The sequence below is a fragment of the Echinops telfairi genome, unplaced genomic scaffold (genome assembly GCF_000313985.2).
Source record: "Echinops telfairi isolate 266 unplaced genomic scaffold, ASM31398v2 ScPeMD7_70;HRSCAF=299, whole genome shotgun sequence".
Lineage (NCBI taxonomy): Eukaryota > Metazoa > Chordata > Mammalia > Afrosoricida > Tenrecidae > Echinops > Echinops telfairi.
Window position 1 is genome coordinate 66,266,086 of NW_022103968.1, and position 13,078 is coordinate 66,279,163.

Here is a 13,078-nt window from a genome sequence, read left to right on the forward strand (position 1 = left end):
ATTCATAGTGTTCCCAACAATAAATTGCCTTGTCTTTGTTATGTTAAAGAGACATATTAATGTAGGATGTGTTTTAAGCCAATCTCTTAAAATGAGAGGGTCTTCAAAAAGCTCATGGTAAAATTCCATTATCTTTTAATTCCACTTTTTCCCATGAACTTTTTGAAATCCACTCATATTAAAGAGATTAAACAAGGAAGCAAAGGAAACGGAGGTGGTGGAACAGACATGCCAAACTACAGCAAGATCACCCAGGAGCAGAAGCTAAAGAGACAAGGACCTTCCCGCAAGCCCCACAGAGATAGAAAAGCCTTCCCCTGGGGCTGGCACTCTTCATTTGGTCTTCTAGCCTCCCAAACTGTGAGAAAATGACTTTGTGTTGGCTAAAGCTACCCATTTGTGGTTTTCTGTGCTCACGGCACTAGATAACTGTGATACGCACGGCACAGAGTAATGTTGAGCTAGCCAGAACCAAGAGCACGTTTCACACAGTACTTAGCCTTTGTGGAAATTTACCTTATCTTTGAATTACATGAACAGTCACTCCAGTCTGACTAATTTAATCACTGTTCTGGAACATGCTCCCACCTCCAGGTCTTGCTCATACTGAAATGTCTGTTTTCTTGCCTGTCTAACCAAACATTATTTTTCCTTTAAGGCCAGAGATTATACCGTTGGTCTATAATTTCCTCTGACCCTCAGGTCCACAGTGATTTTCTACTGCTTGGAACTTGAGCATCCCATGGTCTTCACCACGTGGCTACTAAAGATATTTCTTTAGCCAAGTGCAGGCCATAAATTGTCCTCAATCTCTGCTAACATTGTTTGAACACCTACTATGTGTCAAACTCTTTATATTTAATTGTATTAAAAACAGTATCTATATTTTCGAGATAAGAAAATTGAAGGCTAACATTTTATGTGACCCTGGCTGGGTCAGGTTTCTCAGTGAAGTAATCTCCCATGATGAACTCTAAAATAATATAACCACTTCCATGATGCGATCTGCTATGAGCAGCCAATCAACTGAAAGGAAGTCTCCTTGGGGGTGTGGCCTTTTACCAACACTATGTGGACTCTGGGAGAGCTTGCTAGCTTTTGCTGGCTTTGGGTTTTGCATCTGACTGCTCATTCGGCCTCTTGTTCTTTGGATTTGAGCTAGTGGCCTATTGATTTTGGGTTCATTAGCCCCTGCAGCTATTCTGGTCAGGAAAGGCATCCGGTCTGACACCGACACATGCATTTAGAACTTGCTCCCCTCTACAACTGTGTAAGCTATTTCCAATTACTGTTGAGGAAGAACAGGATAGATATTAGCATCCTTTATCATAAATAAGCCAGAGACAATTGTAAAACGGTCATATGAAAGGCATTCTATCACGGTGTGACAAATTAACACAAATTTATTGACTTAAAACAACAGCTATTTTTCTGCTATCTCATCTTAAATTTTCATGAATCAGAGGTCCTGCCTGGTGTGGCATAAGGCTGAAATCAAGGTATTGTCTCGACTGAGTTCTCATCAGGGAGCTCTGGGAAGAATTCTGCTTCCAAGCTCATTCTTTTTTTTTGTAAATACTTTTATTGGGGTCTCTTACATCTCTTATCACAATCCATACACCCACACAGTGTGAAAAACACATGCACACATATGCTGCCATCATCATTTTCAAGGCATTCTCTTCCCACTTGAGCCCCTGATATCAGCTCCCCCTTTCTTTCCCCTCCTTCCCCCACCTGCCCTCCCTCATGACGCCTTGATAAGTTATAGATTATTATTTCCATATCTTACATCATCATCCATTGTCCCCTCATCTACTTTTCCATTTTTTGTCTCCCTGGGAGTGAGTTCTAGGCTGATCCTTGTGATCGATTCTCCCTTTCTCCCCGCACCCTCTCCTAATCCTCCTGGTATCGCTGCTCTCCTTGTTGGCTCTGAGGGGTTTATCTATCCTGGATTCCCTGTGTTGAGGGCTCTTATCAGTAGCAGTGAACACGCTCTGGTCTAATCGATGTGTAAGGTAGAATTGAGGGCATGATAGGGGGGGGGGGGGGGAGGAAGCACCAAAGAGCTAGAGGAAAGATGTGTGTTTCACCAGTGCTATACTGCACCCTGACAGGCTCACCTCTTCCCTGTGACCCCTCATTCTTGATGTTGGAAGAATTCAGGTTCTTGCTGATATAGGACTGAGGCCCCATGTTGCCTTGCTGACTCTCAGCATCTAGAGCCCACCTGCTGTCTTTAAACCAGCAATAGACCATCATCTTCTTGTGTTTCAAATCTCTCATTTCTTCAGTGACCAGCTGGAGAGAACCCTTTACTTTAAAAGGTCTCAGGTGGAAATATTAAATTGTAAATGCTGCATTGCACATATTTTTGCAATGACAACAACAATAATAAAAAAAGTCTTGTGTGGGTAGGCCAGACACCCCTAGCTAATCGAATCTTCCAATCTTAAAATCAGCTGTGCCGTGAACAAGGCATTCCCGTGGGAGTGAAACGCATCTTGCTCATAGTCCCAGGGACCGTGCAGCAGTGTCTTCTCGAGTGCTCGAACCCTTGGAGAACGTCTTAGAAGCTTGCCGACCACCAATCACACAGCCCAGTTGCTGTTGAGCCAGTTCTGACTCGTGAAGATTCCATGCACCCCACAGAGCTGTGCTTTACAGGAAATGAATCACCAAGCCTTTCTTCCAAGCCACATCGGGCTGGGTTTCAATGTCAGTCATTTGGTCAGTAGCTGAAGGCTGAACTGTTTGTGCCATCCAGCGACTCAAGCCTATCATCGCTGCTGCTGATGTCCTTGTTAGGTGCTGTGGAGCCTGTTCTGACTCACTGCATCCCTGCACAGGACAGGAGGAAGCACTGCTCCCTCATAGACCATCTTCACAAGTGTTCTTAGGCTTGAGCCCATTGTTGCAGCCACTGTATTGAGGGTCTTCCTCTGTTTTGCTGCCCCTCTATTTTACCAAGTATGATGCCCTTTCCAGGGACTGATCTCTCCTGCTAACAAGTCCAAAGTAGGTGGGGTGAAGTCGCCATCCTTGCTTCTAAGGAACATTCTGGCTGAACTTCTTCCAAGACATTTGTTTATTCTTTTGGCAATCCATAGTACTTCCAATATACTTTGCCAGCACCATATTCAAATATATCAATTCTTCTTTCGCGTTCCTTGTGGAAGCCTACCAGAGTAGGTAAGATCCAAACAAACACATTTTGCGTTTGAAGTGGAAATTAAATATGAGCAAAAGCCCCGAAGTGAAACTCCATCATGACTTTGTTGGAGACTCTTTGTAACTGCTCTAATAATAATAATAATAAACCCCATTTTGCTGAGATCTCTCTCCTAAGTGCTTTACATAAATTCATTCATCATCCCTTACAGCAGTTCTATGACCACTTTTACAAAGAAAGAAATGCAGGCAGAGAAAGAAAATTCACTTGCTGGAGTTATCCCAATTGTGTTAGGCTGGATTCTTTAAAGAAGCGAAATCAGTGACGCTTGTATGTGTATGTATTTAAGAAGAGATTTATATCAAGAAATGGCTTATAGAGTTGTAGAAGTGGACAAATCCAGTTTGGTTCAAGTCTGTGGGTCAGATATAACCTGATGGCTTCTCTGGCATCCTGCAGCTGCAGGGCTGATGAACCAGAAGCAGGAAGACCCCAGACTGGTGGATGCTGAGCTGAAAGAATCTGAGATGGGCCAAATGAATGCAAGGTGGGAAGTCTGCTGATGGTTCCTGGGATTGCAGTCAATATAACAGGAGGCTAGCGAACCAGATACAAGATCCAAATCCAGTAGTAGATGCCAGGAAGCTTCCATACACTGTCAATTCATATTAAGAGCAGGCCACACCCTGAATGAAACCTCCCTCATTCGTATCAAGGATGTGATCAGATTAAGGAGATCTTTGCTTCACACGACTGCTGTATTATATCACATCATGGGAATGTCCTGGCCCACCCAAGCTGACATAAAACCTGACAATTACACCAATCGAGTTGCAAAGCTGAGCTTATGGCTTGAGCTCTGCATTCCTGTGCGTTTATGTTCTGAGCATTGTTGAACCCCACTGTCTAGGGCTCTGGGTGGGGAAGCAGAAAGCAGTAAAGGTCTGAGCCCAGACCAAGGGAGCACTAATGTGAACATGTGTTAACAGGTGCCAAATAATATTTTAGAATGTGCATGTGAACGTGGGGCAAGGGGGAGCAGAATTGGAGATGGCTGTGGCTGGAACAGAGCATGTGAACTGGCTGTACAATGTGACATTTAAGGGAGGTGACTATGGTCAGCCAGAATTAGCCTGGATTATAAAATCAGAGGCGAGGATGATATACCACAGTTAAAAAAAGCATGACAAAATTGCTGACTCCTGCTGCCCAATGTAGGAGAACACACAGGAGAGAAGAGTATGTTAAACTGCAAACAAGTATACAATCAGCAAGGGGGATTGCTGAAAGGAGACAAACTATAACTCCACACTTCAATACTGCTATTACGATTGCAAAGCAAAAGGCAGAGTTTGGTAGCGGTGGTAGAACTAGACAAAAGTTTTATTCGTTTTGATTAAAGAACTCCCTATAGAAGTGGAGTTCCTCTTAAGGGTTGTTCATCATCAGGCCTGAGCTATCAGACTTCTTGGGCGTGCAGTCAGTGTGGGTGCATAAGACCCTTGCACGAAGAAAACCCATGTTTGCCGTCTAATGCTCTGAGGTCACTGCCTGAATTCCCAATACGATTATATTTGAGTTTGTGTGTTAGAAGTGAAGTCTGATACAACAGTGGACCATGCACCAAGGCTTGGAACCTCCGATTTTTATCGGTCCTATCTCCACTGTCTCCCTTGGATGGGACTCCTGCTTCCTGGCACCTTGCCCCTGCCCAGCGACCACTGCCCCAAGCTGGCAATGCCACAGTGTGTTTGGCAACTGACTTGGCAGGGGTGAGCCTCTCACCCACCCCGAACCCAGTTGTTGACTGAGTCTCAGCATAGAGGTTGCCATAATTTGGGATTATTTGTCTGCCGTGAGATGCTGTGGCATATGGGAAACGGAGATGCCTGGCTTGGATTCCTGCCCCTAGCTAAAGGATTCCCATCAGTCTAGTCATTGGCAGAAGGGGAACTCCCAGGAAGAAGATTCTGGCAGCTAGTGGGTTGCCCAGTGCTGAGCCTCACTAATTCTTTTTTTGGGTTTGTTTTTATTATTATTTTTTTTTTTCACTAATTCAATCATTGGTTGGGCATGCAAATGTAGACTCACCAAGAAGCTTCAGTTTTCTCATCTGTCAGGGGGGAGGATGGTATATATGATACACACTGCAATTTAAATAAGAGTTTAGCAAAGTACTTAGAATTTAGAAACCATGTTAGCTTAAAATAGAACTGGAAGTAAGGACTGCCTGTAAGGACACGGAAGCAGTAACAAAAGAAAATATTTATCCGAAGGGCAAGGGCAGGGTTTGGTATCATGCAGAGCAGATACAATGCTTTACAAAAATCGCATAAATGTTATACAGAAAACACATAGTTTAGGGTGTTGCAAAATGAGAGTTTTCAGGAAGTGTTTTCATTTGATTTGAGGATCTCTTGCTTTAAGGCATTAGTGAAAGTGTTTCACCTCAAAATGGGGAACCTTGGACAAAAGAGAATTGGAGCTGAGGAAGACATTCGAATGTCTTATACCACGCATACTTTGAGGAATCGAGTAATTTAGTTTAAATTTCCAAAATGTAAAATGTGTGTACGTTTTCACTTTCAGGTGTCCTAGATAAGTACATATATGGCACAGCACAGAAGCAAGCACGATTTTTGTGCAGACTTTTTCGTAGTGAAAAACAGAACCTAACCTAAATGTCTATCACTGTGCAGTTGGTGATTTATGTTTTGGTCCCTACAATATAATACCATGAAACCATGGGGAAAAAATGAGTAGATCTCGATATAAAACCAGGGAACTTTAGGTGAGGAAGGAAAATGTTTAATCACATTTGCTTATAAGATATACATACAAATGAATGCCTAAACAAAGGTTTAGAAGGCTATATACCAAACCGTTAACTGAGTAACCGAGGAAGAGAATGGGTGAAGTATATGTATGCTGTGCGTGTGTACATAAATGAGACTCATGTTTCCCTATGCATTTCTGTTTTCTGGATCTACTAAGCGGAAATGGAAAGAGTCACTTGCGCGCCTCAGGTGAGGACAAAAGTTGGGGAGAGGAGGAGGGACCGAAGGCCCCTCATCCAGTGGGCCAGACTCTGGCTTTGCCAAAGGTGCGGGGAGCCCGCCCCGCGGACATGATTCTGCAGAGGGGCTGGGGCTCTGCGGGAGCGAGGCGGGAGGCGGTGCCGAGGGCGGTGCCGGCCGACTCCCGCCGCACGCTCCGCTCCCTCCATGCCCTTATAAGGAGCGCCCGGCGCTGGGCTCCGGAATCCGGTCGCAATCCCTGCGGCGCAGCCCAGATCCCAGGCCCCTCCCTTGGGAATGGGGGCGGGGCGGGGCGGGGCTTTGGCGGCGCGGAGGTGAGGGCGGAGCATCTGGAAGCAGGGCCAATAGGAGTGGCGGCCTGGGTCTTTGTAGCGCTGCCATTGGGCGCGGCGTCGTGAGGGGGCGGGGCGTCCACGAGGCTGGTTACGCGGAGGGAAGCCCCGGCTCCAGAGTCGCTGCACTGCTCCGAGTACGGCTCTGCCTTTTCTCGCCGCAGCCCACCTCCAGTTTTCTGTGGCCCGCGGTCCGCCGCCCCGCTAGCCGCCGCGATGCCGGTGTTTCATACGCGCACGATCGAGAGCATTCTGGAGCCGGTGGCGCAGCAGATCTCGCACCTGGTGATCATGCACGAGGAAGGCGAGGTGGACGGCAAAGCCATTCCTGACCTCACCGCTCCCGTGGCCGCGGTACAGGCGGCCGTCAGCAACCTGGTCCGGGTGAGTGAGCTGGGCCTGGGCGGGGCCGGGGGCGGGGCGCGGCGTGGAGGGGCACCTCTGCGAGGTCCACGTCGTTGGTCCCGGGCTCGCGGCTCCTCCGTGCGACCTGCTGTCTATGGGTCCTGGGGACAGACCACCTTGAGTTCGAATTCGGACTTCCCCGCTATGTGACCTTGACCGGGCCTCAGTTTCCTTATCTATAAAATGGGGGCAGTTATATGAATGCCTGGTGGGTGAGGTGGGATTTGTCCATCACTCAGCACCGTGTACGGCCCGCCGTGCGAGTGCAAGCAATGATAGTTGTAGAAGTCCGATCGCCCCCTCCCATCAGCAGGCTGTCGACCCCTATGTTGGGCTCAGCTTCTTTTTAGGCCTCTCCAGTCTGGTCTGTGGGCGATCGGGCTCCTGACTGATTCCCTGCTTTTCCTCCCAGGGATTCCTATGTGAGCCACGCTGTTCTTTCCAATAGTTCTGCCTCCTCACCCTCAGACGTGTCTTACCCCCTCCCCCTCCCCAGCGCTTCCTGCGTCGGACCCCTTTGTCCACTTGTCATACCAACTGCTCTGTCCCCTCTCCTTCCTCTTCTGGGCATTTTACTTCTGCTCCCACCACTGGCATTCAAACCCGGGTAATTCCTTTATACAGTAACAAATGACTTCGTCCAAGCCTTTCATTTCAGTCCCTCCGATGTAGATTTCCACCTGGTTTTACCTGCTGTCAAACGACAACAGGGTCCTTCTGGGGGCTTTCAGACTTAGCTCCTTCAGCTCCTCCTGGCAGGAAGCAAGATGGAGCTATTAGGAGAGGAGGCCTGTGGAATTTGGGATCTGTAGTCTCATTTGCAGAGCAGGAAAAGGGTGTTTCCTCCCAACTCCCAACTGTGGAAGGGTGCTCAGACCCTTTGCCCAGAGCTTATGGCTGAAAACTGAAGGATTATTGGAAGAGTTAGAGGCCACTTCTGAAATGCGAAAAGAGAGGTGCTGAGGGTCGCTATGAGCCGTAATGGCAAGGCGTGACCGGTCTCCTAACATTCCCCTGGCCAATATCGCACTTTTCTTTCCCACTGTGGGTGGGTGACTCAGACAACTGCGGCCAATGAGGAATAACCTTGGGAAAAGTTCCTACTGCTCCCCCACTGAACTGTGTCAATAGTGTGTGCAGGGCAGTTGGGGTGGGGCACTGGGTTGCTATCTGATGAGAGCGTTGTGTACATTTCAGTAGTTGAAAGCCATCCTCAGTCCGCAGGAGCCCTCTGAGTCACTGCAGTGCAGGAAACCGACCACATTTCTGCTCTTTCCCCAAAGCTCAGTGAGAATCTGATCACTGCCACAACATTGGCTTGTACATTTTAGTCTCAGTGACTTTCTCCTTACTGCCGCTGAGAGAACTGTCCCGCTTCCAGCTCGTTGACCCTCATTAGAGAAGAAACAAAACCAGAAGAGCTTTAGTAGAAGCAAGAGAGAGAGAAAAAAGAATATTTGTGAATTGCAGTTGCCCAGGATTTAAAAGGGGAAAAAAATAGCCTAGCTGGCCTTGTTTGTGAAGCATAATTGCTTTTAGCATATGGAAATATTTTTTTTCACATTTTCTTTGTATAAAATTTGTATGAAACTTAAAAAGAAAATACTGCCCTCAATCAACATGCCCAGTTCGACATTGTTCTTGTTCTTTCTCTAACTAATTTTAACTTAAACTTCAGAGAGCATTCTTATTCAGTATTGTCTAACATGGCTGTAGCCCAGGCCTCCATTTGCAACAACTGGGAAACAATGTAAAGAGACAAGGTAATAGTATCTCTTTGTGTAGTTCTTCAGGAAATAAAATCTTAAAACCACATGTTGCACTTGGAACTGAGTGTAGTCGAGGGTTTGATCTCTGGTTGGGCTATTTAGAGAAAAGTTAATTATGAGTTTCCGTGCTGTGAATTATAAGCTCTGAGTGTCTGCTGGATGGAAATAGTGTAATAAATCAGTGGTTCTCAGATTTTTAGACCTTTTTAAAAGGTCTGACTCCCACCCTGGGCTTACTGAGAAACTCTCCAAGGGTATAGCCCAGACCTGTTTTTTTTAACCAGCACCATAGGGGATTGTCATATGCACTGGTTAGGAAAACCGGGGATAGCACAGTGAAGTGAATAGAAAAGATAAATAAGGTCAGTTATAAACAGGAAAAAATGTGGTCACCTATACAAAAGAAAGACTTAAAATAGGTGTTTATGACTTAGAATGGTGGGGAGAATTGTGCTGATAAATAATAAGCCATTAATAAAAGTATTTGTGAGTGAGTCCGTTACAGATGCAGCAATACACCTGTGTATTACCGAAGAGAGGGCAAGTTGGAGAGAAAGGGAATGAAGTCATGCATGCTGTCTGAACGGTTTACTAGAAAGCATGAACAAATAACACGAACAAAGACCAGAAGGGAGAGAATGAGAATGATGTGTGAGGAAAACTGAGCATGGATTGTATTCTGGAAGGCCAGAGGACCTATCCATTGCTTGACTTTTCAATTGTATGTCTTTTTTTTGTTTTTTGGCTTCCTGTCAGGGAGTTGAACCTTGGTCTCCCCAGTGACAGGCGGGGCTACTCACCACTTCAATTGTGTGTCTTTAACATATGCTATTGAATATTGTGATGAACCAGGTACATTTCTCAAATAGATGGTGTTTGGAGAGCAGGCCTCTTTTGATATTCTTTAATCAAAATAAGCACATAGAATAGTTTCATAAATATTGAAAGAAGGAACAGGGAGGGGTATAAATTAGGATACTTCTTCAATTGGTTAGTCATTAAGAAAATGAGAACCCAGACTTTGGGTGTGTCGGGGAAAAGGAGAAGTAAATAATCAGAAATATAGTGAAGGAAGAAGTAGTAGGATGTGATAATAGAACTAGAAAGTTTTGCTATGATAAAAAATTCTGGTGGTGTTACTCTAAGGTAATGAAAGTAATTTTTGAATAAATATTCTAGAATTTATATACTCCAGGTAAGTGTTCCTCTCACTTTAGCACCTTAGTTATCTCCTTAGTCCATTATTTTTTCTTTTGGAAATTTCCTTCAGATTACTTATTACATAATACACACAACCATTTAGTCTTGGTTTCCTTTCGTCAAGAAAATTTACATTTGACCAGAGCCATTTAGCCCAACTACTTTACCATGCTTGAGTCTAAATGACTTTTGGATGCCCCAAATTTAAGTTTATATAATGAAGATGGAATTCTCAATTGTTGCTTATAGTCATTCATTTATTGAACAGGTATTTACTGAGACTCTAATGTCAAAGGAATAGGTATGATGTTAGATAAATAAGTATGATCCTGCATAAAAAAATCTTGAGTGTTAATGAGGAAAGTAGTGTACCTTGGAAGTCAGAGAGAGGTGAAATTTATTTCGAAGGGAGCTTTAGGGAAGCTTTCATGGCGGAGGCAACATTTGAATCTGGTTCTAAGGACATGGGGATTTGAACATTTAAAGATGTGGGAAGAAAGACGTGGTATGTGAAATGAAGCTAGGGCACAGAATTCTCAAGAATTTGAGGACCAAAATTTGAGTTGGACTGTATGAAGGTTTTTAGGACAGGACTCATTTGGACTTGTAATTTATTGCATATTTGTTCAACAAAAGCAGTCTGTTAATTTTATGTACATATATCACAGCTGGAGGGTCATCACTTTAAAAGCTTCTGACCACTTATTGATGTGTTTAGGAAGGAGATAGATTGGGAATATTTATTTACACATCTTTTTTTTTCCTAGTCAGGATCCTTCTTATTGTGGATTGGGTGAAGGTTTACAGAGCAGATCATCTGTTTAACATTCAGCAATTCAAACACATTTTGTTTTGTCTCATCCTTTACATCTCTCTCTCTCTTTTTAAAATAATTTTATTGGGGGCTCATACAGCTCTTATCACAATCCATACATGCATCCAGTTTTACAACTCTCTCAATGTAACATCTACTATCCCACTTTTTCCCTTTCTTTACTGTTACCATTCCTCCTCCTTTCCTAAAACCCTTCGGAACTTTGTCCTTGGTGAAATGCTGCACTTTTGATCTCAAATAGTTTATTATTCTAAAGGTGCATACCTCACTAATGTTATTGTCCCACTTACAGGCTTATTGTTTGGCTCAGAATTGAGCCGTAAGGGCGACTTCCAGATCTGAAGGGTGGCTAAGGGCCATAGTCTCGGGTTCCGCCCGTCCCCATCTAACCAATAATCATGGTCTGTTTTATGAATCTTACTTTTGTTCAACATTTTCCCCCCACTCTGTTCGGGACTTTCTGACATGACCCCTTTCAGAATGGTAGGTAGTGGTAGCTGGGCACTAGTGAGCTCTGGTCTCAGGGTCATGGAGACAGACGTTTCCCTGGTCCTTTAGCCCATTGCTCTAATTGTTCCCATTTCCATCACTTTTCTTTCTTGTGGACAAGGAGAGACCAATATTGCACCTTTGGTGGCTGCTTTTACAATCTCAGAAGAATCCTTAAAAACAACTTTGTTGAGGTACAGTTCACATATAATTCACCTATGTTAAGTGGACTATTTAATATTTTAAAATATATTCACAGAATTATATAACTGTCACACCACAACCCAATTTTTAAAAATAATTTTATTAGGGGCTCATACAGCTCTTATCACAGTCTATACATACATCAATTGTGTCCAGCCACAATCTAATTTTAGAATGTTTTTGTCCCCTCAAAAAGAAACATTAGCAATCATTTTTTTATCCACTCCCACCCACTTCCTCCTTAGCTTTGTTAAAACCTCTGTTTCTGTAGATTGGCCTATTTTGGATGTTTCAGAAATATGGAATCATATAACATGTGGCCTTTTATATCTGATTTCTCTCACTTAGCATGTTTTCAAGCTTCATTCCTTTTGTGGTGGATTCATATTTCATTGTATGGAACAAGGCCATTTTAAATACAGAATGTTTTCAGTGCAATCATAAAGAGAGGGAGAAGGTGAGGGAGGGAGGCTGGGAGGGAAAGGAAACAGTGGAGGACCACAAGAAGTTCCAAGAGTGGGAATTCAGTAAGCAGTGTGAAAAAGTCAGGCGGCTTAGCCCTGCCTACCTTGCATCATGGTGGGTAATTTTTCCTTTCTTCCATTCAAGTGGCCTGTAGAAGACTTTCTGTCTCTGATGTGACCATTACAATCACACCAGTTTTATTAATGAGGTTTCTGGTACTTTGCATTCTCCATCGCATCTGAGGGTGTGTGTGGTCACAAATACCTTGAGCTCATGAAATATGCATTTTAGGAGTGTCTGTGGTCTTGACTTTTTTCTTCTTAATTTTTTTTGTATCTTCCAGTTTTTAAAATGAGCTTTGCGCAGTGGCAATATCATAGCCAATGAGGTGTACCCGAGGCGCAGTTATTGCTAATTGAAAACTTTTCCCAATACCCCGCCATGACGACTTGAAATATAGTTGGCATTGGCAATTTTTGACGGTCTCCACGGAGACTGAAAAAAATAAATAAATAAAATGAGCATATAACCCCCATGTTAAGGACAAATCAATAAAATCTATAATGATAACATTTTTATAATCCTTTGTGATTTTAAAAGAGGAGGCTTCAAAAAGTTCATGGAATTGAAAGATACTGGATTTTTCTATAAACTTTTGGGGAGCCCCTTATACTTCCTTATGTGTAATTTCATGGCAACCCTGTAGTAAGTGTTGCTGTGGTTCTTAACTATAGTTCAGAGGAATCAAGTCATCTGCCCACAGTGGTATAGCTAGTAACTGGTAGAGCCTGGACTCAAACTTTGGTCCTCCTCCTCTGGTCCCCGAGCTTTTCTCCAATGCACCGATCTACCCTGACTCAGAGCAGAGTTGCTAGTCATCAGTGGGTGTCCACCTAGAATTGAAAGCAGAGAACAGCGAGGGAATGGAGCAGCAAGGTCCTCAGGGAATGCTGAAGGCAGACTTTGGGGCCAGGGCATGGTGCCCCAACAGACTGGACTGGAAAACACTCCAAAGGCCAACGATCCTTGAACTAACTACAAGCTTTTCTTTCTTGTTGTGTTTTAATTTGTTCTTTGTCAGTGGTTTGTTGTTGTTGCTGTTTTGTTGTACATTGTTGCTTGGTTTCGCTCTGTCTTGTTTTTGTGCATGTTATTATCTCCGCAGG

The 13,078-nt window shown here is 44.0% G+C and overlaps 1 protein-coding gene and 1 non-coding gene across 5 annotated transcripts in view; both read left to right on the plus strand.

Annotated features, from left to right (window-relative positions):
- The first annotated feature begins 6,686 nt into the window (after nt 1-6,686).
- The window catches only part of VCL (vinculin), a 129,300-nt gene continuing 122,908 nt past the window's right edge, over nt 6,687-13,078 (plus strand). For all 4 annotated transcript variants that reach the window (XM_045291170.1, XM_045291171.1, XM_004701178.2 and 1 more), the window contains exon 1: nt 6,687-6,929. In XM_045291170.1, the coding sequence (XP_045147105.1) occupies nt 6,762-6,929 (168 nt within the window). In that variant the 5' untranslated portion in view covers nt 6,687-6,761. The remainder of the gene's footprint in view (nt 6,930-13,078) is intronic.
- Nucleotides 12,267-12,407, plus strand: LOC115870066. Its single transcript, XR_004046529.1, has one exon. It is a non-coding gene; the product is annotated as a U4 spliceosomal RNA (small nuclear RNA).